At 40.2% G+C, this 22756-nt stretch overlaps 1 protein-coding gene across 3 annotated transcripts in view; it reads left to right on the top strand.

Moving 5' to 3' along the window:
* Positions 1-22756, top strand: part of SVEP1 (sushi, von Willebrand factor type A, EGF and pentraxin domain containing 1) — a 131246-nt gene that overhangs the window by 12881 nt on the left and 95609 nt on the right. For all 3 annotated transcript variants that reach the window (XM_086770749.1, XM_086770750.1, XM_086770748.1), the window contains exons 2-3: positions 4328-4583; positions 5789-5965. In XM_086770749.1, the coding sequence (XP_086626875.1) occupies positions 4328-4583; positions 5789-5965 (433 nt within the window). The remainder of the gene's footprint in view (positions 1-4327; positions 4584-5788; positions 5966-22756) is intronic.

The following is a 22756-nucleotide window of genomic DNA, read 5'->3' as shown; positions in this document are numbered from 1 at the left end:
AGATTAGATATAAGGAATAAATTTTCTACCATGAGGGTGGTGGAACACTGGAACAGGTTGCCCAGAGAGGTGGTGGATTCCCCATCCCTGGAAACATTGAAGGCCAGGGCTCTGAGCAGCCTGATCTGGTTGGAGATGTCTGTGCTTCTTGCAGGGGGTTGGACTAGATGACCGTTAAATATCCCTCCCAACCCAAATCTGCGTTTTTTAAGAGGGCTTGGTAAGCTATTGCTCACAGGACCTACAGCCAGGGAACATTTCTTGATCACACAGAAAAACGTGGAGGGTTTGTGTACTCTGCGTGGCAGATTGAGAGGACATTCATGGCAGTCTAGTTTTATAAAGTAGAGATCCCTGCTAATTTACTACTCATAATTAAATAGTCCTTTCTGAGATCTGTGCAGTCCTGGCTAAACTACTGAAGCTCAAGTTAATTTTTTCATTGGCCATGTAGACATATCCCTGGATTTAGAGAAAATACAGAAGTTTGATTGCTATCAACTTGCGGAAAAATTAGGCCAATGTGTAAAAGCTGTCCACTACCTTCATCTGCCAAGTCTGTGCAGCTTTGTGCTATGCACAGAGGGAAACAGTGCTGAAAGGATGTTACTGAAATTGTGAAGCCATATCCTGCCAAGATTAAGCTTTGTTCCCCCTTCTGTACGTGTTATGACATAATCTGGAGTTCAAATCATGTTCTTCTAGAGCAAGCTGTGTGCAGGTGGGATCTTTGGAGATTTATACTGGCAATCTCTATCGTGGCTCTTAACCCTGTGCAAGTTGTGGTTTCTTCCTCAGTTACACAAGTTCCACAATTTGCATGTATTTGGGGCCTATTTTTCCACCTTTATTATAAATGTGATTTGCAGACTGAAAGTTCCTTCTGCAAAGCTCAGATATGCTACAGTCGCAAAAAAAAAACAAGTAAGTATGGATGGACCATATGTTTTTCCTCATCTTGTTTTTCAAAATAAAAGCCATTTTCACTGAAACAGCTTGAGACAAATATCCTCAATGTGGAAAATTTTAGCCTGAATACTTAAAAAGTTGGATAGAAGTTTAAGTTGCTTGCATTCTGTTTTTAAATAGCACAGTTAATGCTAAGTATGTTAATATATGTGTTAATCATAAATAGTATTACCCTGTCTGCCTGCAATGCCACTTGTCTTACAGCATCCATTTCAGAATGCATTTTGAAATAAGGCATTTGTATTTTTGTCCTATTGTCTTTTGCCTTGTCTTTATCTTCCTGATTCTTTTCATTCTAGTTTTCCACTTCATTCTGGTTTTTCACTTCATTCTAGTTTTCCACTTAGGACTTAAGCAATATGAGGAACAATAGGTTTGGTTTGTGAAGGATATTTGTGTCTGCAAGAGAATTTGGTTTCACTCCCTTTGGGTTTTGCATACAAGTAGGAATAAAATCAAGCCCAATAGAAACACATTACTTGGCAATCTTTCCAGACCATGGTACCAGTGGTCTGTGCTTTCATTTATGTTGTGTATGCTTGTTTTCGTTTAGTATCTACCTGAAATCAGTGAATTGCCAAATCAACATCAAATTGTCCTGGCTTACTGAGAAAGGCTATAAAATATCTGCAGGTTCTTTGGACTGGCCTAAGATGTAAGCTTTTTACTGGGCTGAAAGCCAGTCAATTTTACTTTATAAGTCTTACTTTTAAGATTTTGTAATAAAACTAGTCGACCCAGTTCATGTCCGGTTTTGGAATTTGTGTTTATTAAGGGCAGCTTAAATACATCTACTACTCATCATACAGTGACATGATTTTTGAAGTATCGTTAGAAGGTCTGTCAAATGTGGCCTGTTGTATTGATTGTAGCAATATATTCAATCTGTTATTGAAATAAACATGGTAGTAATTCGCATGCTACCAAGTTGAAAGTCTGCATCTAATTCCTTCTACATAAGTTCGCAGAGGAAGTTAGATGTTCACAACCCCCTGCTTTAGGGCCACAGACAGACAGCACCTGGCTTCCAATTGGAGGTGGGTGGTGGTCCCATGTTTACTCACACTCTGGCAAACTGTGGCTAATTAGGAATGGTAACTCCATGGGGTGGTTTCTAATCCACAGCACATAAACATCACATTTTTGCAGATGCTCTGCCTGTCACCCAAGAACGATGTACTCGGAGAGTAGTTAGCACTAGTGGACTATCAGATGAGAAGGATGAAATGGGCAGCAATCTGTGGGGCAGATCCTTGCTCTGACACTACTGAGTATTGTTACAAATGTTTTGTGTGAAGTGTTAGAAGGAATGATCCTTAAATCTGTAGATGGCAGCAAGGTGGAATGGACTGCAGGCAGTTTTTGAAGCTGTGATGGAGAAGCTGAAGTGATCCTGGCAAACTGTTGCAAGGGAGAAGAGCACAATTCAGCAGGCAGAAATGGGGAATGCTGTGCTGGGGTTAAAATTACCAACAATCCAAATGCTCGTTGGGAGTAGACTAACAATAAATCAGAAGTGGGCCTTATAATTTAGTGGATCAAAGCATAAGATGACATTAAAATAATGTTTGTTGCCTCAAGCTTGCAAGAAAAACAAAAATGTATCACCAGCAGAAAAGCAGTTGCCATGGTGGGAGATACAGGTAGAAGGATTTTGATCTCTTAGCAGCAAGCAGTTTCTTCACAATAAAGAAAACTGTGTGTGCTTTTAGTCACTGGTTTCTCTTTTTTTCAACTGATTACCAGGTTAAACTTCTTAACTATTGTCTCTGACTTGACTTTCAGTCCTTGAGTGTGTCATGCCATAGGAAACTCTAATGATTGTTGTCACATTCTAGTTTTGGTTTCCATGCATAAAGTTAGAGTTTTGAGGACTGCATATTTTTCCAGGTTGCAGCTTCCTAGTCCAGTTGTTGAAGGTTCGGTAGCTGACCGTAAGAGGCATGCTGAGGGTGCATTTAGGAAAGCAAGTAACCCTGTGCATGGTCAGTCTTGTTGAAGCTTGTTTAATAGGAGACATACACAAATTCTTTACTTTCTATTTGTAATTTACTACCCAGGCAAAAAGTCGGAACTTGTTTCTAACGAATCCCATGTTCTCGTCTGTTTCTAAAACCTAGCCAACTTCCTTTCATAGGTAGAGGCTTATGAAGCCTCACTGGGCACAGCTATGTTTTTGCATTGCACATCAGGTATCTGAGATGCTTCTCTTGTAAGACTGCTGTTCCTGACAGAATCTCTTCCATCTCACTACCTTTTCCTTCATACCTATACACATGTATGTACATGGTCTGTGGCATGTTCTGTGTCTGTGCAAACAGTATTAAATTTGTTGTGGGCTCACCGGGTAAATAACTTTTCCGTCTACCTTGTATGGGAAGAGAATGACACAGCCGTTGTTTTGTTTTCCAGAAGTTCAATAGATTTCACCTTTTAGACAAGGAAATGGTAGAAGGAAGATGGGAAGGAACATGTGGAAATATAAAATTTGTGGGCCTGTGGCCAGATAATCACAGTGGAAGTTTTAACCACTCACAGATTCCTCATATGAAAAGTTGATACTGTGTGACAGCTGTTTTCAACATTTCTGTCCGTGGTTTTGACTGATTCTTCATCTTTTGTTCATTTATCAGTCCCTACATTTTTTTCCCATAGTTTTGCAGATTTTATTTTAGCAAAATAATCTCTAATAAAATAATTTTGTTCTTAGTTACACCTTACAAGCTGCAGAGTATTTGTCCATAAATTACATACTGAAAGTCATGATAATGGGAGTGGGTGTGCCAGCATTAGCAGCACATTTTCGTGATGGGATTTGGTGAATTTTTACCTACGTAAACGGTCAAGCAAGTTTGGAACCCAATGGCATTCCTGTGCTGAATGGAAAAGCAACATGGACCGAACTGGCAGCTGATATGCATCCACGTTACTCTCGTGGCATGGAGACAGTTGGCAGCATCTGAACTGTGGTTTCGTGGGTCTTGCATTGGATTTTCAGTTTTGTATTAGCTATTTAAAATGCAGTCTGAACACAGTTGCTAAGCACTGATCAGGATCTTTGCTGACTGATGCATGCCTGACTTCAGGAGTTGGTGTGAAAAGTGTCTCATTTCAGATTGTGTCGTGATTTCTGTGATTGTGCAAACTGTGACCATCTGAAGTGTGACTTAGTGGTTGTCCTTGTCTGATCACAGGCTCCACTTGCAGATGGTTGATCTTCATTATAGTGAGTGGCCTTGCAAGGACTTAATCTAGCTGTATAATACAAATAAAAGGATCCACGTCATGGAGGAAGTAGTGTACAGATCAACTGCTACTAACCCTTTGCTGAGGTGTGCAATTTCATTTTCTCTTCCAGCAAATATTACGGCATGCCCGTGGAAATGCCACAAAGGTGATATTTCTCATTACTGATGGATATTCCAATGGAGGAGATCCAAGACCCATTGCAGCATCCTTGCGTGAATTTGGAGTGGAGATCTTCACCTTCGGGATATGGCAGGGGAATATCCGAGAACTGAATGACATGGCATCCCATCCAAAAGAAGATCACTGTTACCTTCTTCACAGTTTTACTGAGTTTGAAGCTCTGGCACGCAGGGCTCTTCATGAAGGTATTAATGTACTAACCTCAGAAGTCTGCAGAGAGTAGAGAGGTCTGAATAGAAAGATCTCCAGTACTATATTGTAATTACGTTTCATGTAGTGTTGATTCCTTTTTTAAATGTTTTTTTTCCCCTTACTTTCTAGCAGAGGTGTTCAGTCCTCAGGTAAAAGGATAATTTTTTTGTTTGACGAACTCATCATCAACAAAATGTGAGCCAAATTATCCTCCTTGGTATATACATACTCACTTCCATTCAGTTGTTCATTTTGTCCATGAAGAACAGACTATGGTCTTGGCCCAGTGTAACTTTTGCTTAAGTAGATAAACCTCGTAGTCAGATACGTGGTTGTCCAAATGAGGCATCTAGTACACACGTTAGGACTAGCCTTAATACTTGGTATTTTATGCTAGCCCGTTCAGAACTAATTCAGATCTCTGTGTATAAGAGTAGATAAGATTTATGTTTATGACATTACACATTCGGTAGAACTGGAAAGAGCAAGGGATAGAAAGAGAGTTTGGACTGTTATTTTATCCTTTTTTAATTTGCTGTGTTCTAAAAAAAAAGTTCTTCCTGAAAAATTGAATAAGTTTAAACTAGCAAGTGACAACACATGACTAGACCTTCGTTTGTAAGCCAGTGCTGCTTGATTCAGGCTTAGAACATACGTCAGACTAGCCATTAGCACTTAGTCGCTACATTTATTTCTTAAAATAATGCTACTTTTACATAAGTAGTGTGCTTTACTGCCATTCTGTTTGTTATGAGTAAGGTTTAACAGGTCTATGTGAATGTGCCAAAGGAAAGAATTATTTTTTTTTTTTTTTAATAAGACCAACTGGTTATACGTGCTGTGACCAAATGCTGTGCTGATGCCAAAGATGGCATCCACCAAAGCTGGGAAAAGCTGTCTCAGCAGCTTCTGTTGGGAGTGAAGCTACATTCTGGCAGTGTTGCACTCAAATGAAGCCGAGTGAGAAAATTTGAGGATCTTCAAACCATGGATTTCAGTGAGCCTTTTTCCAGAATAAGAACACTGATTTGGTTTTTTTCTACGTTTTGAGTGTAGCAAGACTCCATTTCATGCTGCCATCACTACTGCTTAGAATTGAAACCTAGGGTTTTTCAGAAACATTTCGCTAATGACATAATGTGAGATTGTGGGAGTACTTCTCTTTGTATTTTTTGTTAATAAATTGATACTATTTCAGACTTGCCCTCTGGCAGCTATATCCAAGAAGATATATCACATTGTTCCTATCTCTGTGAGGCAAATGAAAACTGCTGTGACATCATGGCAAGTTGTAAATGCGGCACTCACACTGGCCAGTTTGAGTGCATCTGTGAAAAAGGATACTATGGGAAAGGACTACAACATGAATGCACAGGTAAGTCTCATGTCCCAGTACTTGGGTTTCTCTGTATGCCCTGAATACATGGCTAATCTAGTTGAGAGTTAAAAGCTCTGTTTGGGACTATGGCTGTGAACCTGGATCAGGATGAATTTGGGGCTATTGAGAAAATTCTTTCTGATTGAAGACATAGAATAGCTCTAGCAGTCAAAGTCACCTCATACCTTGTTCTCCAGCAATAGTGCAAAGGAAAGAGGTAAGAATAGGGCAAATGTTCTGACACAGTAAAATTTCACTAAAACGCTGCTCACTAACAGTTTGTGACTGGAGTTTACCAGCTCTGAGGTAATGTCTTTTGCATTCAAGTGCTCGTAACAAATTTTTCCTTCAGGAATTTTGCTGATCACTTTTTGAACTTTCATAAACTTTCCTGTTTGGAGAGGGCTGTATATGCAGATCTTCGCAGGATAAATCCTTGGTGAAACTTACGGTTAAGTAAATGTTTTTTAATTCTCTCATGTTAACTTTCAGTTACTAAAGAGGAAAAATGCATTTGGGTCACTAAACAGAAACTTGTCATCACATTTTGCTAAGATTGTTTTTGTTAACTGCTTTTTGGACAAGTCCTTTTTCTAATGTTCTGGTTTTGACTGGAATAGAGTTAGTTTTTCTTTGTACTAGCTAGTATAGTGCTGTGTTTTGGATTTAGAATGAGAATAAAGTTGATGACACACTGATGTTTTGGTTGTTGTGAAGTGGTGCTTAGACTAGGTCAAAGACTTCTCAGCTTCTCATATCCTGACAGTGAGAAGGCTGGGGGTGCACAGGAAGCTGGGAGGGGGCACAGCCAGGACAGCTGACCCAAACTGGCCAAAGGGACATTCCAAATGATGTCATGCTCAGCATGTAAACTGAGGGGAGTTGGCCAGAGGGCTGCTGCTCTGGGATAGACTGAGCATCCGTTGGTTGGTGGTGAGCAGTTGTTTTTCATTTGCATCACTTGTCTATCTTGAGGTTTATTTCTCTCTTTTTGTTATTTTCCTTTTCATTGCAGTTTGTTGTTTTTGTTATTTTATTTCAATTATTAAGCTATTCTTGTCTCAAGCCTCGAGTTGTCTCACTTTTACTCTTGTGATTCTCTCCTCCATCCCAGTGGGGGGGCGGGAGTGAGCGAGCAGCTGCGTAGTGCTTATTTGCCAGCTGTGGTTAAACCATGAGAACTAGTATGCATTCAAAGTCTACAGCTGAAATAAAAACAATTGACAGTTCCTTATTGTCATAAAAGGTATGCAGGTTTTATCCAACTCCATTGAGTTTTCTAGGACAAAAGTTTCAAAGTTGTCAGAGCATATGTGAACTCTGGTTTTTGGGGTTTTTTTTTGTGAGCTGGACAAAAGGAGTACTTCTGATCAAGTATTCCTCAACTAGAAACAAAATAGAGAATTTATAATGATCTTGTTTGTATTCTTATATTTTCACTTATGTTCTGCATATCACAGTTCTCATAAGATGGTTCCACATGAGATGTGAACTAAGTGCAGTAGATATCTGAATCATGTTTGTATAGCTGTTTATGAGGGCTGTGCTGCTTTTTTAAGTGTGTTTTTCATTACATGTAGAGAGTCCCTTGATGTGACTTGTAAGAGTTGGTATTTCTGTTCAGAGAATAGGCACGGGCAAGTTTGTGACTAGAAGCTGAAGAATTCCTTCAAGGGAAGGTTTAACAGAGACTGTGATGGCTATATGCCTGCAGAAGGATTACAAGGATACACTGAGGGATCCAGACAATACAGAAGCACGTGATAGGGGAAAGGTGGTATCTGTCACTAGTGCAAGAAAGGACTGAGTCACCCTGGTGTTTGTCTTGGGAAGTTGATCAGTTGTATTATACTCCCTGCCAGTTATCACTTCGTAATTCACCTTGTGCCTCTGTATTAAGAGAAGTAGGCAAGCAGGAATTCATTGGGTTTTGGGTGCAACATGAGCAGAGGAATGTAGTTAGCGTCAACGTCAGCACTGGCACATTGGATCAGAATCCTGTTTTATCTAAGCAGGTGCAACTTCCTTGTATGCTCAATTAACTCTAAATGAAGGTATGCTATTCAATTTGCTTATTTTCAGTTATAATTCTAATTTGTTTCAGACAAAATCAAATTTTCATCTTATTTTTTCTTTCATAGTTCCAGTCAATTTCCTCCACTTCAAGTGTCCTAGTAAGCTATTGAACAAATAAGTGCAGCATTTCTGCCTCCGTCAATAGCTTGTATCACTAAGTGTTGTTCTGAGCTATTGCTAAAAATAGCAGGCCTGTCGTTTTTTCGTTACCCTTTCTACATGAAAGGATCTTTTGATGGAGTGAGCGTACCTTTTGAGTGTCACCAAAAATTATAAGAGTCTGATTTCTTTAAATGAGTACTTCACAGCTGCAGAAGAAAGTTTTATTCTGACATCATCAGCAGGTGCTCCTAAAGTAAGTTTTTAAAAGGAGTTGGTATTAGATATGCTGCAAATAAGCTGATGATTGCAGCCATCTGTTCTATATGTGAAGATACCTGAAGGTGCATACATATATTTTAGGGAGAGTTTGACCTGAGTAACTCAAGCCTGTTCTTTGAAATGTATCTGCTCTGCTCAACTATTGTATTCTTCTTTAAGACAGACAGAAACAAAAGGCAACATGTGTTCTTTAGAGGAAAAACAGCATATTTTGAAATCTTTTATTCTGAAAAGGATTCCAAGATTTTTTTTTAACGTTTTGCAGCTAAGCATAACTGTGGATTTCTAAAGCATAAGGAATCTTAAGAATGCATCTTGACTTTTCTACACTATATAATAGGCAGGAGGACTTTTGTCAAGTTTACAGTGACAGGACTTGATATTTTAATTGGACTACTCTTAGCTTTTGACTGGTTAAACTCGCAGATACTGCACTAGCCTGTGTTTGCTTAATACAGTAAGGGTTTTTTTAAAGAGTTTTCATTAAGTTAGGAGATTGTTCTTCTGCAACATATGTGTTCTTTTTGCTATTTTAGTTATTTTATGTGGTTATTTTCTGCATGCTCTTGTGCTTATGCATTATACGACTTTATGGTTTTAAATGTGAGGCATCAGAATAACTATGTAAAAAATAAATTCTTTACTTTCCTAATTACCTGAAAACACTCTCTAGAAAGCTACCATAAAATAAAACAGGAGACAAATGTTTTGTGCTGAAAACCAAAAATTGGCTTCAATGTCCCCCCTCCTGTTCTTTGTAATATTGTTGATGTGCCACAGGAAGAAGAACAGACTGACTGTTCTCTACTTTTAAAAGTAAACCAAACAAAAGCTTCTTGGGTCACACGAGGAGCCTTATGCAGCCAGAGACATCTGTGACAATTGTGACGAAGGGAGAAAGGGGAAGAACAGAGGCTGTATCATAACCAGTCCCAGGTGTTGTAGAGTACATAAACACCTCCTCTTCAATAACGCTTCACTTTTTTCTCCTTCCTTTCCTTGATTACAAATGTTGAGTTTCAAACTGGAGACAACAAACAAAAATAGATCTGTGATTCCCACTAAGACTGTATCTTCCATTTCGTCAGTAAAAAGGTGAGCTATGCACATCAGTGCTTGTTCCATGGAAAAGTGAAACAAATGTCCAGATCTCCATTTGTATCTTCTTTGTCTTAGAAAGCTACGGAATATGTCCTTAACACAGCTTTTTCACACTTTTTTTTTTCAGAAAGACTCTACAGAGAAAGTTTTTTTTTCAGATTTTAGATTCATGATGATGCAACTAAAGGATAATACTCATCATTTTCATCTCAACAGTTATCTCCTAAGCAGAACTACAGTTATTGGGGAGGTTAGGAAACTGTTTTACAACCAATAGTTTCTTTTATCTAACAGGTGGAACCTGTTTTTTGCAGGACAAGGTATCTATGAAGATAATGTGCAGTTGGCAGGGCAGAACTAGTAAATGAAATGCTTGTAGTCTATGCTAGCTATTCCTCATTTTGTTTATTTTTGGTCCACTACTTGAGCGTAATTATTGAAGTGTAGGATTTCAACATAAGTACGAGTATTCGACAGTTGCTTAGGCTTTCATTTAGGAGTCTGCAGAGTATCAATTATCATCTGCACAGCCACCAGGGCAACAGTTTTGCCTACAAAACAGCACTAAAGAGCCTTTCCAATGAAACCGGAAATAATATGAAAACTTTACAGATTTTAATTCATAACACATTCACTGAAATGACTAAACTTTGAGGAAAGGTAGGTCCAGCAAAGCAGGGGAGATTTGCATTTTGTGGTTTCTTGGATTTTGGACCCAATTGTCATCTGAGCATTTTTTCCAGGAGATTTTCAGGGCTGTTGCTGTTGAGAATGCAAAACAAAACCTGATGTTCGTGAGTTGGATAGCTCTCTAGTTAGAAAAGAAAAATATTTGTGTGTTTAATATATTACTAGCAGTTCTTTTTTTAGTCACATAGGAAGAACTTTAGTTCCAGTGGTGATTCCAATAGCCTGGTCAAAGAATGCTGAACAACTCTTCTGCCGTGCTGTGTCCTTCTTCCTTTCCTTTTGATAGGAGCTTCTACCCCCTGGAAGCTGGGTCACCCTTTCTCAATATTCCTTTTCGGGAGGTGTTTCTTTAGCTACCCTGTAGGAGTTACTGGCTTAATGAAGCTTTGCCAGCCATCTTGAGCTTGTCATACTGTACATGGAAGTTTTCATTAGGTTTACAAGATCCTTCCAAGCCTCTGGTAAAAAGCTTGCCCCCATCTTTCTTACAAGCCGCTTTAAGTATTGAAGGGCCACAATAAGGTCTCCCCGGAGCCTTCTCACTTTGTATACTTTATTATTTGTAATTTATTGATTTCAAAAAAATGCTTTTCCTGAGTGGAGTCTTTTTCTGTTACAGCCTCTCTTCAGTGGCTTTTTGTCTGTGATAATATGCAGAGGTTCTGTTGTGAATATACTGTGTTAAAATGACTGGCTGTCATGTTAGGAGAAGAGAAAACAAGAAGGCAGGGATCTAAACCAAATGGAATGATGCGAAATGCTCATGACTAAGCAACAGTGAACTGATGCCTAATTAATACTGGCAAAAACATTCCTCACTGTGATTCTGTGTATTTTTTTTGCTTATAAATCTTGTTGGAGTTGTTAGGGGTAACAATTTGAGTATAAGATCATGATGATTAAATACAGAAGAAATGTAAATGAGTGTGTTTTTCTAGTGAGGGTATCATAACATGATGGGTAAGTACAGGAGAAATATGAACCGATCTGGTTTTCTACTGAGGGTACTGGAAGACCAGTGGATGAGGAAGGTGGATGTAGGAAGCAAGTGCTGTAGAAAGGCTATGAAAGGTTAGTAGGTTAATAATGTTTTTAAAAAAATATTTTTAAGACTTCAAAACGTAATTAAAAAAAACATTAATTGTTATTGTTTGTGTAAAGACTGAAGAAAATGGCTTTTACAGATATTTTGTGTGGAAAATAAATACATCTGGAAGCATGCAGACATGCTCTTCCAGATTTTTTACACTGAAATCTGCTTTCTCAGAAATTTGTTCCCTGAAGCCCAGTATTTCCTGCTTTGCTTTTGGAAATTCAGGTAGAGATTCTCTTCCTTGTTGCTACAGGAAGCAAAACAGGCTGAGTGAAAAAAAAAGGATTTGGGCGCTGCAAGGTTTTTCAAAATGGAGCACACAGTAGAGATAAATTCCTTTGGTTTGGTAATTTAGAGGCATAACGTCAGTAAATGATTCATGTCAGGAGCGGGGTTTTTTGGTGGGAATGACTCTGACAGAGATGAACATTAGCTTGCATGATACTACAGTAGTTTTGCTTGCGTTTTAAGTGGCTTCTGGCATCAAAGTAGTTTGTTTCCCACCTGTATAGTGTGCTTTATGAAGATGGGGCATTTCTGGCAGTGGAAGCTTCTTTTGCTGAATTTATTCCTAGAAGCCTTATGGCCTTGTAGCCACAGAGTGATATTGAGAAAGTTCCTAAGGCACAGTGTTTATGAAGTGCTAGCAGGTTTTGTCAATTACTGAAGTGTTTCTTACAGTACTGTAAAACCTCTGATCTGCTTTCCCCATATGAAACCTTTGAAGGGAAACAGTAGCAAACAGGTTTTTTTTAAGTATACATTTTATAAATATAAGTGAAAAAAAAAAAATCCTGATGAGGTTGGATTTTTTTTTCTTTCTTTTGGGATCTAAATGTTCACAACTCTGGTGGGCCAGATCATGCAGACTTGCTTGGGGGTTTGCCTTTGTTTTGGTGGAGGATTGTTGTTTAAGATTATGTGAACCTCATAATTTCCAATGTGGAATTCAGTCCATACTCTTTAACAATCTCTAGAGTCAGACAGTGAGCTTTCCAAACCATCATAGAAATATGAAGGTTTTAGCATGTAACCAGTGGCTTTGCCTGAAAAATGGTGAAAAAGGAGCTTTTCTTGGTCAATTTAGTACAAGTTTTTTCACCTAAACAAATGACATGTGCAGCTACTGGTGGTTTTTAACCAAATTTGTAGTTTTGGTGAGTTAGACTATTTCCAGTAGTGTTAATGAGTTTTGGATCAAGTCCTTGGAACTGAGTGACTCATTTTTCTCTGTTCTCCAGGCCTTTTTTATCAAGTTCTATACATCTTCTGTTGCAAAAGTAAAAATTTTAAGTAACATGGTAGCTAATATCGATAATAATGTTTCATTGGTATAGAATTTTTCCTACTCTACACCATGTAGTTTTGCATTTAAAACTGAACTGTAGCAGAGAAAGAAACCCCTAAAACTAAGCAAAAAACAGCAACATAGAAGGTTTCTGTGTATACCAGCACCGTTTCAGAGGAAATCCTTTAAAAATGAAGTTGTAGGGTGAAGGTGAAAAGCCAGATTCAATTTTGACATGTGCAGACCAGAAAAGCAGAGGTGTGATTTTACATCTGTATGCTGTATTGAAAAACATCTCATCCTTTCCAACTAGATGTCATCTGATGCTTTAGAAAATATTTTTGTGCCAAAAAAGATTGCTTCTTTTGTGTTAAGCACAGAGCTATTTCTGAAGTTAATTTGGTGGAAAGTTGGAAAGTGATGCACAAGTTACCCTTTTTTCCTTATCTCGGAAGTGACTTGTCCTGGTCACCTCAGAATGTAATGGAAATAAAGCCTCTGGCCAAAGTTCGTATGTGCAACTAGAGGAGAAAAGTCAGCCATCTGGAGAGCTTGAGAGGAGCAGAAACCATGCTCTGAATAGAAATAGACATGACATAGAAACAGTCTCCAGCTTTCTGTGCCGGCCAGACTTGTGCTCTCCCTGGAGCACCCAAGCTGTGCTTTGGCTGCAGTGTAACAACTGCAGGTGACCGTACTAATGAAGAACGCTCCAAGTGTAAATCAGCACCAGGTAGACTTAGCCTTTAGTTAAATAACTATAAAACCTTTACTGTTAAGCCTGGGCTTTAGCTTGAGTCTCTAGGCAGGATAAAATGGAGGCTGTCTTACCTTCTTTGAGATTTTACGTGGTTTGAAAGCATCCTTTGCCAGCTGTGCGATCCTGGGAGAAGTGGTAGTTTACAAACTTTGTGGTGAACGTGTTGTCTTGCAGATTTGAAAATAATTTTCAGGATTGGGACTTGCATCATACCAGGCCCTTACTGGAAGAGTTGTCTGTCCATTGAATCTCTTAATGAAAAGGTTTTTACCACAACATTCTTTGATTACCCCTGTGGATTACGTGGTGTCATCTTGCCTTCACTGTCTTTTCGGAAGCACTTGGCCAAGATGTTTTCATAGACACAGACACGCAGTCATACGTATTATTCCTAAACTTGTGCCAGTCTCACAAATTAAAAGCAGAGATCTTAGCATTCTGTAAGCCTTCGAGTAGCTTTTGTCGTAGAGAAGGAAAAATAAAAATTCTTGACAGAATACATCAGGGATTAAATAAGATGCCAGTATACAGCAGTATAATAATACAATATAAGAGTGTTAATTACTGAAATGAGGAGAGAAATTAAGAGACTAAGAGCTTATTTTAATTATTTTTTTTTTGTCCCTAGTGGCTCTTTAAGGCTCCAAAACATCACCTTGAAGTCCTTAAGTCATTCCAAGGATGTAATTTGTGCTACAATTAACTCATAAGGTTTACCCTTGGTGCCTGTGCCTGTGAGGTCCTGAATAGGTATGAGGATTCTTAGCATCCCTAAGTTGCTCCTGAAGTCTTGTCAAAGCTGATTCGTTTAATCAGACTGGAGCATAGTGCTCTTAATGTGACAAAATCAGGCAGTCACTGGGTCTCTGCATTTGGAGTTTGATGGATTGTACATGGTGTGTCTGTCAGCTGGTCAAACAAATTTGACTCTTAGCTTGCAGAATCAGTTTTCAATTGATCAGGGACTGTAGGAATATTTTAATTTTATTTTTAAATCCTTGTCTTGACTTATGCTGTGATATTCACTCTACCTGGGCCACTGAATATTGTGAAATGTATTCTCTGTAAGAATAAGTACCATTCCTTTCAACATTTTAAATAAAGTTGTGTACTTCTCTTCCAATATGAAGCAGGTCTTTTGTATAAAAAACAGTTTGCATCATTTTCCAAGCGTTCAGAGTTGGTCGTCTGTTAATCGCCCTAGGTTTGCTGAGAGGGAGAAGAAAATGTAGAAGCGAAGGTGCACAAAATTCATCAGGTCATAACCCACAGCTAAATAAGTCAGTCATTTTCAAACTTTGACCTAAACAAAGTCTTTCAAGGGTTATTTACCCAAAAGGTGATATGGATGTTCCTTCCACTGCCTTCTGTCCATTTGGCTACAACCATCATAAGAAAGGAAGGATGGTAGGAAGAAGGGACGTGATGGCTCTTCTGTTGCCTCTCCTCTTCAGTCCTGTCCAGCTGACTTTTCTGTGCTTTCTGTGGAAAATTGTCTGGCAGGTTCCTCAGCTCATTTCACAGTCACTTCAGGGAAGAAGCCCTCTTTCTCTGTCCTCTGCAGCTATGTTCTTCGCTTCCTCCGCTTGTTTCTTCAGCCACAGGGGTCCAGAAGTATTTCAGACTCTGGTACCACTCCAGCAAAGTCAGTGGGCTGCAAGAAGAGTATGCTGGAAAAAATACCATGATGAAAAGGTGGCGAAAGCCCCCTCAACTTCGAGCAGAATTAGGGCAAAGAGGTTGCAGACATTTTATGATAAGCTTAATCTATCTGCCAGGTGCTCAACAGCCAAAACGAATGGGAACAGTTTGGTCCGCTGTCATGTAAGCAGCCTTGTTTTCTTCTGTCACTCAAATCTGCTGCAGATGGCCCAACCTTCTCACCCAGAAAAAGTGCTGACGGCATGGTGGAGTGTGACCAATCACTTGAGAATGAGAAAGCAGCAACACAGATCAGTTTCATCAAACAGGAAATTGGTTTCTGCTGGTTTTGTTGGTGTTTTGGTGAAAACAAAAATCAGAACTCAGCACAGAATGGGAACCTCTTCAGGCTAAAACCCTAGGGTTTAATTTGTTACCATGCAAAACAAAGCCAGACTAGCAACTCTCACTTCCAATACAGATGTTTTAGTAGGGCTGACATCTGAAGGTAGTTTGAGGAGTTTAATTTTTTCTCCCTAGTCTGAAATTTATTAAATACAAAGTGTTTTCCTCCACAAGAATGGGAAGAATGAATGGACCTTTACGGTGGGGGGGGTGAGGGGAGTTGAGAAAGCTTAATTTTACAGAAGTATGTATTGTATACACAACATATACAGAAGTTAATCATATAGTCTAATTGTAGTCATGCCATTTAGTTATATTTAGTTATAGTTTGGGCCTGACAGATTTGGAACAAAACCCTATACAATTTGGTACTAAGTTGCAGTTTTTCATTAGTGTAAGCATAGAGGAATGGCAAAATCTCCATCTGTGTAGGGGTGTGCAGCTGTACTGGTTTTTTGCAAAGCTGGATCGTATTGTAAGAACCTAAGATCTGGCTCCTTCTCCTGGCAGTGAGGCAAATCTGCTGGGTTTTCTTCCATGAGAGCAAAAGAAACATTGTAAGGATAGCTAAAAAAAAAAAGTTAATTTTGGGGCCAAAAAGTTCAAATAAAGAGTGTTTCCTTGTAAATGCCATAGTAAATACCCATGCAAAGTTTCCATCTCCTTGTGATGACTCTTCAAACAAAAATGCCAGAAAAAAAAGGTACAAGAACTTTCCTACATTGTGGGTACTAAAGCTGCATGTTTTTTTTTCACAGATTATTGCTATTAATTCCAGCTTGTTTGTTGGTTAGGGCTTTGTAGAATAGTCCAGAGTATAACATTCTTATTACTGTTGTCAGGCTTCCCTTCAGCTCCAGTTTTTATGATTTTGTGACAGAAAAGTGCTTGCTATGTTTTGATTGCGTTTGAAAAACTTTTTATCTGGAAATATACATAGGTGGTATTAAAAACTGTGTAGAGATAGAGACAAGAAACGTCAGTGTTCTGGTGGAACACAGGAACACGTACATCTACACAGCCTGAGAATGCTCTAAAGTCACATTAATTTAAAGACATATATTTGTATTCAGAGTTTGTGTAAAAACACCTGGAGCTTTGGAGGAAAATGTTGGGCTGTTCCTGTGTTTTCTTTTCCTGTCCCTCATTTCACACTTTGCCCTTCTGCTGCCCTCAGAGCATCCCGTGAAGCCTACATAGGCCTGGGAACAGCACTCTGCTAAAGCCTGCTGCAGTAAATTTACCATCATAGCAGGCAAGCCCAGCAACGGTGTGTGCTCACTCTGGGGAGTCCAGGGCAGTGTAGAGGTGCTCTAGTACGTTGAAGTGCAGCAGCTAACTAGTTTAAATCTTTTGCATCTTTTTTACCTCTGTGCCACAGAGCTGCCGTGGCTCTCAAGACAGAGGGTATGGAAGAGAGGTTTGCCTGCAGCAGTATGAAGTGCTACAGAAATTACTCTTCCAAGTAAGTTGGTTCACTGGTCTAGGTTTTTGTAAGTACAAAGAGAGTGGGAGGCTGAGTAGCCTTATTCTGATGAGTCTTGGTCTTAACAGAGAACTTAAGAATGCTTGCCAAATGTCATGGTTATATACCAGAAGAGCTACATGTACTTAAACTGATGTTTCTTTTGGACTTCCATTATTATCTGTATCACAGAGGCATTAGTTTGTGTACCTAAAAATACTCTAGTCCTCTCGTCCTATTTCTGTTGTCAACTTGGCAAGGAATATCACCTGAAATGCAGGTATTTAATTTCCCTCTTTTCAGGGTCTCCACCTTTGCCTCAGCACAGTAAGGATCAAAATATGCAGTCACTTGCAAATAATTTCACTACAGTTTTTATGTCATTGTGAACTGTAGAGGAGTAAAACATACATATAAATTTGAGTCTTTTTTTGTTTCTAAGTGGGAATTCAAAATACAATGCCTTACAAAATACAATACCATTTTTAAAACATGGTGCTTCTGGGAGCACCCCTGTTGGTGCCAACACCTGGTTGGCAAAAAAAAAACATCACAAAACTCTCCCAATGGCAGAGCAGGGGTGCTGGTTAGGCAGTGGCACAGGAATACACAAAGGCAGAGACATTTGGTCTTCAATAGTCACTTGATTTCTGTAATGGGAGTAGCTAGGCTGTATTCATGTATGCCTTTTTTACGAGGACCAGTAGCCCACCTTCTGCCCACGGTCCAAACCCATGAGAAGTAATGTGATCACAAAAAATTGAACTGAGAATGAGCATACCAGGCTCAGACACTGAGGCACACTCTACTGGTATCTCTTTAATGTAACAGTAGCTGAGAGCTACCTTCATTCCTACCTTTCCACTAGGTAACAGTGATGCTTCTTTCTGATACTTATCCACCATAATGGTTCTCCTGGCCTAGTTACCAGAGAAGTTTCACCTAGAAGCAGTACTAAGCTATACTGTGGCCCCAAGAGCATCGTTTATATGGCCCTCAGTTGCAGCTGACAAATGAGGTCTCAGGCCCTGCCAGTCTCCAGGATTTGCTGCTGTCTTCAGTTTCCTGATAGCTCTTCACCATCACCAGGAGTTCTTCAGCAGCTGTTTGGGTGCTTTCCGCAATGTCACAGGCAAGAGGGCAACTTGCACCCTGAGAATATGTAGGAAGCCCCTTTACTGTCTTCTTCATAGAATCATAGAATCATAAAATGGTTAGGGTTGGAAGGGACCCCCCTGCAAGGAGCAGGGACATCCCTGACTAGGTCAGGTTGCTCAGAGCCTCATCCAGCCTGGCCTTGAACGCTTCCAGAGATGGGGCCTCCACTACCTTTCTGGGCAACCTGTTCCAGTGTTCTATAACCCGCATCGTAAAAAATTTTTTCCTAATTTCTAATCTAAATCTACCCCCCTCTATTTTAAAACTATTACCTCTCGTCCTATCGCAACAGGCCCTACTAAACAGCCTTTCCCCATCTTTCTTGTAGGCCCCCTTGAGGTACTGGAAGACCGCTATCAGGTCTCCCTGGAGCCTCCTCTTCTGCAGGCTGAACAGCCCCAACTCTCTCAGCCTGTCCTCATAAGAGAGGTGCTCCAGCCCTTTTATCATCTTCGTGGCCCTCCTCTGGACCTTCTCCAACTGGTCCATGTCCTTCTTGTGTTGGGGGCTCCAGAACTGGACACAGTACTCCAGGTGGGGTCTCACCAGGGCAAAGTAGAGGGGGAGAATCACCTCCCTCGACCTGCTGGCCACGCTTCTCTTGATGCAGCCCAGGATGCGGTTGGCCTTCTGGGCCGCAAGGGCGCATTGCCTGCTCATGTTAAGCTTCTCATCCACCAGCACTCCCAAGTCCTTCTCCTCAGGGCTGCTCTCAATCCATTCCCCGCCCAGCCTCTATTTGTGCCTGGGATTGCCACGACCCAGGTGCAGGACCTTGCACTTGGCCTGGTTGAACTTCATGAGGTTGGCACAGGCCCACCTCTCCAGCCTGTCGTGGTCCCTCTGGATGGCATCCCTCCCTTCCAGCGTGTCAACGGCACCACACAACTTGGTGTCGTCGGTGAACTTGCTGAGGGTGCACTCTATCCCACTGTCCATGTCGCCGACAAAGATGTTGAACAGGGCCGGGCCCAGCACGGACCCCTGAGGGACGCCACTCGTGACCGGTCTCCACCTGGACATCGAGCCGTTGACCACCACTCTCTGAGTGCGGCCATCCAGCCGCTTCATTTTAACTACTGGTGTTTAACTACCAGTGTTCCCCACTTCATTTTAACTACTATCCCTCAAGATACCGATGATGGATTACAGCTGTTACTTGTCTAGTTTTTGCCCTAAAGCTAAAGCACAGAGAAGTGTTAAAGGTAACAAGTTCAAGGTCTGTGAATTTGAGGCTTCACAAAGTTGTCTGTAACATCTTAAATTTCATTCCCAATGATGTTAGAGATTGATTTATTCTCACTACTTGTAAGGTCACTTTTGGGAGGCCTCCTGTGTTGAAATAGAAACTGCAGTGCCTCGTACATTCCTACATCAGAGAGGTAGTTTGTCATCTGTCACTTGCATCCCTCACTGGTTCACAGCCTGCAGAAGTGCGAGAAATTAGCCAAGAACTTGGCTCCAACTCAGGAAAGACTGGGATATTTTTAAACAGCGTTAATTATCTTATGAACCTGACTAATTGGAACCAAGTGCTGTTCAAGAATAGATTTTCTAGCTAAAAATCAGTGGTTTAATAATTCTAAGTCTTAGACCATTAAGCATTGCTGCTTACCTTTTGGTTTTGTTTTTTTGCTTCAGGTTGCAGTTAAGCATGGTTCCTCCTTCTTATTCTCTCTTTTTGCAGGTATAGATGGCCTTGTTTATGGCAAAAGAGATCAAAAAAAGGGCATGCATTTAGAGAAGAAGGTAGGACTGGAAGTGTGGCAGACCTTTTTTCTCCCAATAAGTGGAAAAGATCTTGCTGCCCTTTAGAAAAAGAAAAGTAATTCTACTTCTTCAAGGTGGAAACACTACCCTTGAAGCTGATAAGAAGATGGAGAAATGGGACACAGAGCACAGTTTCATGTAGAGAGCGACTGAGTACCCAACAGTTCTGGAAAGAATCGCACTCTGCTGTTTCCCTGCTCCCTTCATGGCAGCAGCAGCAGCCTATTTCATTGTAGTTTAAACAGCTACACTTCAATAAAGCCTTTGGATGTTACAGGTTGCTACTTTAGCACATGTTTGGTCAACACTGATAACAAGAGGGGGCTTTATGAGCACATGCTCACTAGCTGTGTGAGCCAGGAATTCCTGTTTTATAGAAGAGTTTCTGTATTGCAGAAGGTTAGGTCTTTGCAGAGTGGCTAAGGGATGGAGACCAGGTTAGTGCTGTCTAGTGGGACATGCAAAGGTGAAAACATATCAGAAATGTTTTAATGGAGGTTCTTCACAGAAACAAGCCTTATTAGACTGAAGACTAAGGCTTTATATCTGGTTGTGGTGCTGCAACATAATCTTTTTTATCTTTAATCCTTTCTACCATAGCTTTTGTGGTAGTGCTGTTGACTTTGTTGGCAGGCACAGGATTTAGTACTTAAAATCTGAGGTGACCCTTTTGTTTGCAGCTGACATTGCTTTAGCAAGAGTCAGATCCATCCTTAAGGACTTCCCTGGTGTCTTGCAAATAAATGAGAGGGGAGAAGGACAAGGGAAAATGAGAGAAACTAAGTGAGAAGCAGTCACTTCTCCAAATGTTTCTTGAGCAAGCGGCAGTTAATAGTGAGCATAGTGATCTAGTTGCTCTTTCAGTGCTCTTGCTTTCCATAAATGAGACTTCACTTTGATCTACATATTTAGATAATTTTAAAAGAATTCAGGAGATCCTGTCAGTTTTCATAAGACTTTTGCATGGGAAAGTGGGATTTATGGCATTTTTCACAGTAAATCATGGGGTTTAGTAGCGATTCCAGGAATCAAGTAGAAACTATAACATCAAGATTACAACAGTTTACTGAACTCTACACAGGGATAGCTGGGTTAATTTCACAATATGTGAAAAAAGAATTGGCAAAACCACCACTTTTATTTTCTGATGACTGGTCTGAGCCTTTCCGTGTGCTTCAGCTCTCTTAAGTTAACCAAAAACTGTCTGACTCTTACCCTGGGATCCTAAGTAAATAAACATGGAAATAGTGGCATATGTTCTCCATCTGCACAGTCATGTGCTAGATCTTCAGTGCTGAGAAATGTTACTTAATAGGAGTATAATCACGGTTGTTGAAAAGTATATTTAATGATAAAAATAAGGGATGTGGAAAAGAGGCCAAGTTTGGCACCTAATGCAGTAGTGACAGCTTATGGAAGGTCTGGCAGAAATGGCTTCACTTTCCTGTTTATAATAGCTTTTCCTTGCTGCATTCCCCATCTGTGATTCAGCAACTGGAACTACTCTGATCTGCAGAGAAAGAAGGCAGAAATAGGTATATTTTTTTTTCCTTTTCTTCATGATCATATACACCAACAGCTGCTGGGAGTGGGTGTTGGAAGCAACACCAGAAAGTCAGTGTTCACATTAGACTAGAAAAATAATTCAGGACCATGCGGGACTCTGATAATATTCTGCCAGAGAGCATATTCACAATTTTTGCTTGAATGAGAAGGAGAAGATCTGAGGATGTGGAGTCTCTGACTCCTCCTGGATTCCTTATGCAACTTGCTGGTCTCAGGAAGGCCAGTTTACTCACTCAGTTTGACCAGAGGATCATTTTTAGTTGCACTCTTAAGTCCCATGAATCATTGAACACAAAAGTGTGTTCAAGTTGCTGAGCGGGTGAAGACAATGAAAATGGATCTTGAACCACCAGGCACGTTCTTAATTGCAGAAAGCTATTAGTGCTGTGGAGCTTGGGATGCATGCTTTGCTGACTTCTAAACCTCAGTCTCTTATTTTGGTTAAAGTTACCTTTGAGGAATCCCAGGAGAAGGTGATCTGTTGAGTTAGCTATGTAACATGAGACTCTTGCTCCCTGCTTCTGGAAGAAAGAGTAGGCTGTGCTGAGCAAGCGCTGACTGAGTTGTGGTGATTTCAGTGTGTCCCAAGAGCCACAGGCGGTGGAGTGGATTCTCACTTCTGTCCCGCTTCCTCTGGGTGTAGCATATCAGGACTTGTTCAGGAACCAATTTTTTTTTTTTTTTCCCCAGCTCAGATCTCTGTGTTTCCGAGTAGTTGCTCTTTACACTAGTGGATAAAGGAGGACTATTTCCTGCTTTCTGGTGTGTGCCTCCAGCTCTTGCAGAACTTAACCAAGCAGCATATAGTGCAGCTGACAGGGAGCTTTTGAACTCATCTGTTCTACATCTAACTGCTATCACCCTGGGGTTTGGTCGAGGGATAATTTTGGCCCTTTGGGCATCTAGTAGCTGCTTGAGAGGTGATGGATTGGTCGATTTGTTGATTTTTTGATGGATTAGTGATCCTGTTAGGGAGGTGATTGGATTGGTGGATTTGTTGGTACAATGAGGAGTAATGAGAAAGTAAGAAAAAGTACAGAGTGACTTTGCTTCCTGCGTCTGATTTGAATCTGCCTCTGCGAATGTGTCCTTTTCTTGGCCCTCACTTTTCCTTCTTGACTTAGAACCCTTTCTGTCAGCTAAAAGGAAGAGTAAAGTTACTTGATACACGGTACAATGGTTGACCAGGTCTAAAGAAAACTGGGCTTCCACTGCCTTCAGACGAGACAGATACCAGATCTCTGAAACAAGTATTTGCTTATCTGTGTGTAGCACAAACTAAACAAAATGTTGGGGGTCTTTTTAATGGCATTTACTTAACTTCAGTCTTTCTGTATTTTTTTACAGTTTTGTAAAACAAAAATATAACTTCACAGCAGGTGTATTAAAATGCC

The sequence above is a fragment of the Chlamydotis macqueenii genome, chromosome Z, assembly GCF_036417535.1.
Source record: "Chlamydotis macqueenii isolate bChlMac1 chromosome Z, bChlMac1.mat, whole genome shotgun sequence".
NCBI lineage: Eukaryota > Metazoa > Chordata > Aves > Otidiformes > Otididae > Chlamydotis > Chlamydotis macqueenii.
Note: the sequence above shows the minus strand (reverse complement) of the source record. Positions and strands in the feature narration are given on the sequence as shown.